At 49.2% G+C, this 9,114-nt stretch overlaps 1 protein-coding gene across 1 annotated transcript; it reads right to left on the minus strand.

Annotated features, from left to right (window-relative positions):
- Nucleotides 1–227: 227 nt before the first annotated feature.
- Nucleotides 228–7,243, minus strand: creb3l3a (cAMP responsive element binding protein 3-like 3a). The gene is made up of 10 exons (XM_067230703.1): nucleotides 7,213–7,243; nucleotides 6,468–6,581; nucleotides 5,262–5,481; nucleotides 3,869–4,002; nucleotides 2,967–3,077; nucleotides 2,788–2,894; nucleotides 2,319–2,387; nucleotides 2,063–2,147; nucleotides 1,425–1,521; nucleotides 228–579 (listed from the first exon to the last, which is right to left on the minus strand). Exons 1-10 carry the CDS (start codon nucleotides 7,231–7,233, stop codon nucleotides 272–274), a joined length of 1,266 nt encoding a protein of 421 aa, XP_067086804.1. The 5' UTR covers nucleotides 7,234–7,243; the 3' UTR covers nucleotides 228–271.
- Nucleotides 7,244–9,114: the final 1,871 nt, after the last annotated feature.

The following is a 9,114-nucleotide window of genomic DNA, read 5'->3' on the forward strand; positions in this document are numbered from 1 at the left end:
TGTGTGTGTTGGAGGAGGAGGTGCAGGGGGGGTCTAATAGCTATAATAGTTCCCTCAACCTCCTGCTCTCCTCCCTCCTCTACCTCCCACCCTCACCCACTCCTCCCCCTCTCCCCCTGCTCTCCTCCCTCCTCTACCTCCCACCCTCACCCACTCCTCCCCCTCTCCCCCTGCTCTCCTCCCTCCTCTACCTCCCACCCTCACCCACTCCTCCCCCTTTCCCCCTGCTCTCCTCCCTTCCTCTCCTCCCCACATGAGTTGGGATTAGGTTTCACATGTCATCAGCGTGCGGGCGAAGGGTTGGCCGACGACGGGGATCCAAAGTAACCATCGCTATGTGACCGGTGATGGGGTCGCCATGGTAATGCATCTGGTCATCCTGGCTTCCATTAAGAGAGAGAGGCTGCAGGTGGCCCCGCCCCCCTGCCACACTCATCTTCCCCAGCAGGGCGGCGATGTGATCAGCGTCACGAGGGAAGCGAGGGGAGGCATTGGGCTCGTCGTCGGGGGCAGAGTAGGGAGGGTCTGAGACCTGCAGCACTCTTGAGGCCTCGAGGTTGTGGAGGGATCGAGACTGGACTGGGGGGGGAGGAGGAGAGAAGGAGCAGGGTGGCGAGAGGGAGATGGTGCAGGAGGAGGGAGGAGATAGAGGGGGAGAGGAGGAGAGAAGGAGAGGAGAGCTATGTCAGTGAGTGTCACCTTACAAAGATATTTAGCATCAGTTCCATTCTTGTTCTCATCTAACCTTTATAAGAGAGACAGAGAGACCACACACACACACCGCAACACACGTCTGAAATACTACACACAGTAATCCACCCCAAAACACGTCTTAAACATCACACACACACCCAAACACATGTCTGAAACACAGCACAGTCACAGTTTGAGTTTGTTGGGGAACCTGATGAAAAGGGGCCCAAAGATAATGACAGAGGGACTTCGGATGCCAGGTTTGAGCTGCCATGCGGTTACCAGGTTTGCTCTTTGAAGTCTACAGGCTTAACACTGATGGGCTGACACATGTTCTGCAGGCAAGCCATTTGAGTGTCTGGGGGAAGGTAGAGGTGGTGTGTGTGCATGTGTGTGTGCATGTGAGTGTGTGCATGAGTGTGTGTGTGCGTGAATGTCTAATCAGTTCCCCTGATGTGAGGAAGAAGGGTGAAAACGAGGGGGAGTGTAGGGTTAGGGTGGGTGTGGTGGTTGGTGGGGGAGGGGGATGGTTGATGGGGGAGGGTGGTGGTTGGTGTGTAGGGTTAGGGTGGAGCAGGTTGGTGTGTAGGGTTAAGGTGGGGGAGGATGATGGTTGGTGTGTAGGGTTAAGGTGGGGGAGGATGATGGTTGGTGTGTAGGGTTAAGGTGGGGGAGGATGATGGTTGGTGTGTAGGGTTAGGGTGGGGGAGGGTGGTGGAAGATACACTCACCTCTGATAGGGCTGAAGTCTCCCCCCTGGCTCACCTTGGTGTCTGAGAAGGGCTTGAGGCTGGGGAAGAGGAGGAGGGAGAAGGAGAGGAGGAGAACCTGGGAGGAGAGAGAGAGGGAGGAGGAGGAGAAGAGAGATTGGAGGAGGGGATGAATAGTGAGAGGGAGGACAGAGAAGGGGAGGAGGGAGAGGAGAGGTAGAGGAAGGAGGAGGAGGCATAGGGTTAAATCAGGACATCCTGGAGACTAAGTTGTTCTGTCTGGGAGAGTCCCTAGAAGTGTCATTAGCACTGTAGTGTGTATATGTGTGTGTATGTGTATACATGTATATATATGTGTGTGTAAATGTTTGTGTACATGGGTGTGTAGCACCAGTGTTTGTGTGTCTGTTGGTCTCATTCATGTGCAGGCTGACTCTGCTCACACAGTCTGTCTCTGAATGTGTGTGTCCTCATGCTGTGTGTGTGTGGTGTGTGTTCTCAAGCTGTGTGTGTGTGTGTGTCCTCATGCTGTGTGTGTGTGTGTGTCCTCATGCTGTGTGTGTGTGTGGTGTGTGTCCTCATGCTGTGTGTGTGTGGTGTGTGTCCTCATGCTGTGTGTGTATGTGGTGTGTGTCCTCAGTGTGTGTGTGTGGTCCTACCAGGACACAGGTCCCGGTCTGAGCTGGCTTGTTGGAGCCATTCATCACCAGAGACTGCAGCTTCCGTAGTTGCTCCATGAGAGACCTGGAGGGTGTGTGTGTGTGTGTGTGTGTGTGTGGGGGGGGTGACGGAGAGGGAGAGAGAGGTTAGGTAGGGGGAGGTTGAGGGGGAGGCTGGGTGAGTAACACACTACACCCCACACACACACACACATGCACACACACACACACACACACACACACACACACAACCTACGTGTTGCTCCTTTCCAGCTGGAATAGCTTTCTCTGCAGCTCCTGGTTGTTAGCATTACAAGCCGCCATCCTGCAAGTCATCCACACGCACACACATACAAACACACACATAGCATGAATGCATGATGACACACACACACAGCATGAATACATGATGACAGCATGAGGACTCACAGAGATACATTTTTACATCATTGGGGAATGGAGCAGTTCTAAATGAATACATTATTATTAGTATGTGGTTGTGTATCAAGAATACATAACTATTAGTATGTGGTTGCATATCCAGTCTCTATATATCTGTATATCTCTCTCCTCCCCCTCCTCCCTCCTCCCCTCTCCCCCTCCTTCGCTTCTCTTCCCCACCCTCCTCCTCCCCTCCTCCTTCCCTCCCCCTCCTCCTCCTCCCCTCCTCTTCCTCCTTCTCCCCTCTCCACCCCTATCCTCCTTCTCCCCTCTCCTCCTCCTACCTGCTCTCCAGCCCATCGATATACTCCTTCTTCTTCTTCCTGCTCTCCTGAGCTGACTGTTTATTCCGGATCTTTCTGCGGATCTTCTTCAGAATTCTCTCCTCGTACTGCAGGAGGAACAGATTTGAGGTCAGACCAGGTCAAGGTTCAACATCACAGGGGTCAGGGGTCAACGTTACCTTGGTCAGGGGCAGCTGGCTGGGCAAAGTCACACCCTCCTTGGCCAGAAGCTTCTTTTCATCGTCGTTCAGAACCAGCTCTTGGAACAACTTCTGGGACTGCTGAGGGGGCTGGGAGAGAAGGAAGGAAGGAAGGAAGGAAGGAAGGAAGGAAGGAAGGAAGGAAGGGAGGGAATGAGAATCAGAATCAGAATCAGAATCAGAAAGGGATTTATTCGCCATGAAAGTTTGCACAGACAAGGAATTTGCTTTGGCAGGAAGGTGCATACAATAAACATATACCTAAAATTTTAATATGTGGACTAACTATACTAAGGGTACAGGGAGGGAGGAGGTAAGTTAGAAACAGCATCAACATCAAAATCTCTCCATCCCTCTTTCCCCCTTCCTCCTCCCTCTCCTTGTTTCTCCTCTAACCCCCTCCTCCACTGGTCAAATCAAATCAAATGTATTTGTATAGCCCTTTTTACACGCAAGCATGTCACACAGAGGGCTTCACATACGCGCAATAGAACTGCCCCTCAACCAACCTAAACCCTCAAGGAGGGTTCGGAGGGTTAGGATATGAGGTCAGAGCAGCATACCCAGGGTGTCAGCTTCATCTTGTTCATTTCATGGCCTCCTCTCACCAATTATATGGGCTGACCCTCTTTTCATCTCTCTCTCCCTCCCTCCATCTCTCTGTCCATTTCTCTTTTTCTTTCCAAGCTAGATACACACACCTTCCTCCCATTGTCTTCAAACTCATGTTCAAATTCCTCACCTCAAAAGGAGACAAACAAGTTGATATGAGTCACTCCATGAGTCACACACCATCATGCACACACCATCATGCACACAGGGTACTAGTTAGTAGTAGTTAGTGTACATCATGCCCTAACCCTAACTCATCAGAGTCTCACCAAGTCAGTGCAGCCAGACAGCAGCAGGTCCTTGACCGTCAGGGGGAAGTCTGGGGGGGGCAGGTCCGGGGGCAGCTGAAGGGGGCCCTGGGCCTCCCCCACTCTGCCTGGGAAGCAACCAGACTCCCAGCCGTCTGCACACACACATGCAGACACACACACACCAGACAGAAGGAGCAGCATTAGTGAGTTTGTGTTTATGTGTGTGCTAGATAACCCTTACTGAGACTGTTTGTGTGTGTATCTGTATGTATGTGTGTGCTAGGTAACACTTACGGAGACTGTATGTGTGTGTATGCTAGGTAACCCTTACTGAGACTGTATGTGTGTGAATGTGTGTGTATGCTAGGTAACCCTTAAGGCCGATATATACTTCTGAAAAACTGACACATGGGAACGCCCTCGTCTCCGTGGAACGCCCTCTACGAGCTCTCCGTCAGCCCTCGGAGAGCCCCGGAGAGCTCAACGTGCACCTCTTGAATTTTCTAACTATCCGTCGTAATTTCAGAGAGCGACGGAGACCCCCTTGGCTGTGATTGGTCAGTATTAAGAACCGCTTGCGTCAGAGGCGGGGTTGCCGTGATAAACAGGACGAACAGAATCCTTTGACCGCCATTGCTGTACGTTTTTACAATTCATATTTCAGCTAAACAGTACATGTAAATCAGCATCTGAATTAAAATGTGACGAGAAGTGGGCAGTGTAGTTGCTGAAAATGTGCGTATTTTATTGATGAAACGGATAATTTGTAAATTTGCTCCGACTTCTCGATAACCTAGGTAAATAAACACTACACGACAACTTACAAAAAACCGTTGCGCCAACTACTCTTCTGGTGGTGAATTGTTTTCAGCACCCACAGCCTACGGAGAACCATAAACGCAGTCTATCCGTCCGTATCCGTGCGTATCCGTGCGCCCGCCCATCCGTAAACGGAGACGCAGAAGTATATTTCGCCCTTTACTGAGACTGTATGTGTGTGAATATGTGTGTGTATGCTAGGTAACCCTTACTGAGACTGTATGTGTGTGAATATGTGTGTGTATGCTAGGTAACCCTTACTGAGACTGTATGTGTGTGAATATGTGTGTGTATGCTAGGTAACCCTTACTGAGACTGTATGTGTGTGAATGTGTGTGTATGCTAGGTAACCCTTACTGAGACTGTGTGTGTGTGAATGTGTGTGTATGCTAGGTAACCCTTACTGAGACTGTATGTGTGTGAATGTGTGTGTATGCTAGGTAACCCTTACTGAGACTGTATGTGTGTGAATGTGTGTGTATGCTAGGTAACCCTTACTGAGACTGTATGTGTGTGAATGTGTGTGTATGCTAGGTAACCCTTACTGAGACTGTATGTGTGTGAATGTGTGTGTATGCTAGGTAACCCTTACTGAGACTGATGGTCCAGTCTTGCTCCAGAGCAGCTCTGCCTCCTGGCAGTGGCCTTGTGTGTGGGGGCTTGTTGGGGGGGCTCTCAGGTCGCTGGGGACTGGGAGGGTCCTCACTGATGCCACTGTCGCTGGGGGAGGGGGGCCACAGGGGAGACCCTGACACGGAGTCGTTGCCACACAGGATCACATGCAGGAAGTCCTCTCCATGTTGGCCAAGGGTCTGAAGCAACATACCAGCATGCTATTGTATTATACACACACCATATACCGTATTTCTTCGATTAAACGCCGCTCTCAAATAAATGCCGCCCTCGAACAAACGTTGCACCAAAAATTAACCATGTGTAATAAACGCCGCCCTCGATTAAACGCCGCACCACTTTTGCTGCTGGTGAGTGCTTTCTGCACAGCTTTCTGTTTGAAAGCTGAAGTGTAAGAACGTTTCGGCATGCTGCTTCAGACTTCTACACAATTTAGACACACTCGTATACTAGGCTTTGTGTTTGACTTCCTTGTCTATTCTTTGTTTGTCTATGGCCGCACTGCAGCTGCAATTCTCTAAATCTCTCTTACTAATTAAACGCCGCCCTCGAATAAACGGCGCCCTAGAATAAACGCCCCCCTCGAATAAATGCTGCACCAAAAATGATAATTGTGTAATAAACTCTGCGGCGTTTATTAGAAGAAATTTAGTAACACACCATACACATTACCACCATATTACTGTATATATACACACACACCATACCATACACATTACATTTTTACATTTACATTTAGTCATTTAGCAGACGCTTTTATCCACAGCGACATACAGTAAGTACAGGGACATTCCCCCGAGGCAAGTAGGGTGAAGTGCCTTGCCCGGCAACCTTCCGATTACTAGCCCGATTCCCTAACCGCTCAGCCACCTGACTCCCTAACCGCTCAGCCACCTGACTCCCTCACATTACCACAATATTACTGTATATAGACAGGAGAGGAGAAAGGAGAAAGGAGAGGAGAAAGGAGGAGAGGAGAGGAGAGGAGAAAGAGGAGAAAGGAGAGAAGGGGGGGAGAGGAGAGGAGAGGAGAGGAGAGAGAGGAGAAAGGAGAGAGGAGAGAGGAGGAGGAGAAGGGGGAGGAGAGGAGAGAGAGGAGGCGCTGGGGTGGAGAGATGAGACATGAAGACATAAGACAGAACAAAAAGACGATGAGCTAACTCACATTCGTCTCTGGGACTGGCCAGCCCTGGTTGTCATGGTGACCCATCTCCTCATGGCGAAGGATGCCGTCGTTCTGGTCGAATAGCAGGTCCAGCAGTTCCACCCCGTCACAGCCCTGATGACATCACAACACACCTAAGGTTACACCCCCTCACAGATTACATCAAAACACACCTGAGGTAACATACCACAGAGGTGTAAACACACAGACTCCTACCAACACACAAACACCAACACATACATATTTACACACAAACATGTCCCAACACACACAAACACAGGGCATACACACACTATGTACACACTTTGTACAAACGCAGAACTAGAGGACACTGCTTTACACTCCTCCTGTTTACAGCCGTTATGTCATCCTGTTCCTCCTCATCTAACATGATGCAAACAACAATATCATATGTCATTTAATAATATAACACTCATTTAACATTTATCTAAAGTGAAAATAATACGGTTAGGGGTTAACCCCACACAGCACACTTATGGATATTATCACCCTTCTTTCTATAACTTCACACACACTGATCACAGATGACCAACTTCCATGTTCACGTCTCATACTATCAGTCTAAGGAGAATCTAAAATCCACTGTAGATATTATTAGAATTTCACTGGTAGCTGAGACATGATAATACTCTGCACTTCTTCTCCTTGATTTTCTGCTGTGCTTTCAACATGCACTTTTTTTCTTTTTCATAAAAGCCTCCCTCTCCCCCAGCCTCTCACTCACCTGCTCCAGGAACTGATCCATGGTGTTGACTCCTGGGTAGCAAACACAAAAGACTCTGTAGAATGCAGAAATCCAGTAGCATAAGTTCCCTTTGTTTTGAAGCCCTCGTCCAAGGATTGTATCTCATCTGTGTTTCCCCTCTCTGGCGCCTTGGTCCAAAGTTCACACGCCAACACAACACTTCCTGACGTCACTCAGGCTGGCTGGCTTCTCAATGGCTAACATGCATGAGTGTGGCTTGTGATTGGTTGAGGAAACTGGAGCAGCTGAAAACCCTCCCAGGTTGGCCTGGAGACGGGGGAGGTGACCTCTGAGATGGATGGGGGTCAAAGGTTACACTTTCCTTTGCATCTGATAAGTTATTTACAAGGGAAGAATGCCTTCACCTTTGACAGAGATAGATAACACACGTGAGTCTGTGTGCTGTGGTCTGCAATTGATTTGTTCGCATTTGAGTCACATTTATTGAGCGGGGGAGTTCCAGGAACTGCAGAAATGACTCTGTTTCATACATTTAACACCAAAACAAACAGAGAAACATAAAAAGGAAGATGGTTTGTTGATGGTTGTGGTGCAGTGCTGATAATACAAACAAACTGACCCAAATGGTGAGTCTTCCATGCACGCAGTAATTCACAACTATTTTTTGTTCTCTCATTCTGGTCTGATCTTGGGGGAGTCTGGTCTGATCCTGGGGGAGGCTGGAGGCTGGTCTGATCCTGGGGGAGGCTGGTCTGATCCTGGGGGAGGCTGGAGGCTGGTCTGATCCTGGGGGAGGCTGGAGGCTGGTCTGTTCCTGGGGGAGGCTGGAGGCTGGTCTGATCCTGGGGGAGGCTGGAGGCTGGTCTGATCCTGGGGGAGGCTGGAGGCTAGTCTGATCCTGGGGGAGGCTGGAGCTTTTACTTGTACAATTTTATTCATTTAGAAATCTTGAATTAATTAAAATCCTGAATTCCTGTCTGTGACACAGCCAGTTGATAGATTGGCCATTTTTACTCTAGCAGGGCTGAAGTCAGAGGTCAGCTGTTTACTACATTCTCTCCTGTCCTGTTTATACCTCTCTCCCCTTTCCACACCTATCCCTCCTCTCTCCTCACCTCCTATCTTATCTTCACCTTCACTCTTCTAACCCTCCCTCCCCTCTACTCACCCAATCCGCCACATCCTATGTAATATGGGGAGTCAGGTGGCTGAGCGGTGAGGGAATCGGGCTAGTAATCTGAAGGTTGCCAGTTCGATTCCTGGCTGTGTCAAATTATGTTGTGTCCTTGGGCAAGGCACTTCACCCTACTTGCCTCGGGGGGAATGTCCCTGTACTTACTGTAAGTCGCTCTGGATAAGAGCGTCTGCTAAATGACTAAATGTAAATATCACATAACAAACCCACATTCTATGTACATTCTATGTATCACATAACTAACCCCACCTCTAAGCTGTGTCTGTTCAACCCTCCCCCAGCTCTCTCTCCAATATGTCAGTCCTTCATCCTGTCCATCTAGATGGACCTTATCATCCCGTCTCTTTCTGTTGAAGATCCAAAGGTCAAACTCTTTGTAAGCTGGCTGTATCTCTGCAATATTTCAACATGTAAACTACAGTGGATCTATCATCCCAGCTGTTTCCTCAGCCCTCCACCCCTCCTTTCCTCCCTCTTGTCCTCTCTACTCTCATCCAGTACTCCCCTTCTCTCCTCTCCAGTACACTGTGGCCCTCCCCTTCTTACAGTAAAGTCCCCCCCCTCTATTCTTGGACATGTTAGTTGGGTGTTGCATCACTGTTGCAATCACCAATTGTATAGATTTGCGAGCACAATAAATGCTAATCTCTCTTCCTCACTGTGCCAGGGTTAGTTTTTAGGAACAGAACATGGTGTTCTGTCTTTTTTTTTGCCTACTGGAAACT

The sequence above is a fragment of the Osmerus mordax genome, chromosome 27, assembly GCF_038355195.1.
Source record: "Osmerus mordax isolate fOsmMor3 chromosome 27, fOsmMor3.pri, whole genome shotgun sequence".
Classification (NCBI taxonomy): domain Eukaryota; kingdom Metazoa; phylum Chordata; class Actinopteri; order Osmeriformes; family Osmeridae; genus Osmerus; species Osmerus mordax.

Bases quoted from the DNA above. Each gene is read 5' to 3' on its own strand.
- creb3l3a (XM_067230703.1), bottom strand. From the start codon at position 7,233: ATGGATCAGTTCCTGGAGCAG. The intron at 5,482-6,467 runs GTGAGTTAGCTC...ATGTTGCTTCAG, and splicing joins GGCCAGTCCCAGAGACGAAT to ACCCTTGGCCAACATGGAGA. The intron at 2,895-2,966 runs GTAACGTTGACC...TTCCTCCTGCAG, and splicing joins GCCAGCTGCCCCTGACCAAG to TACGAGGAGAGAATTCTGAA.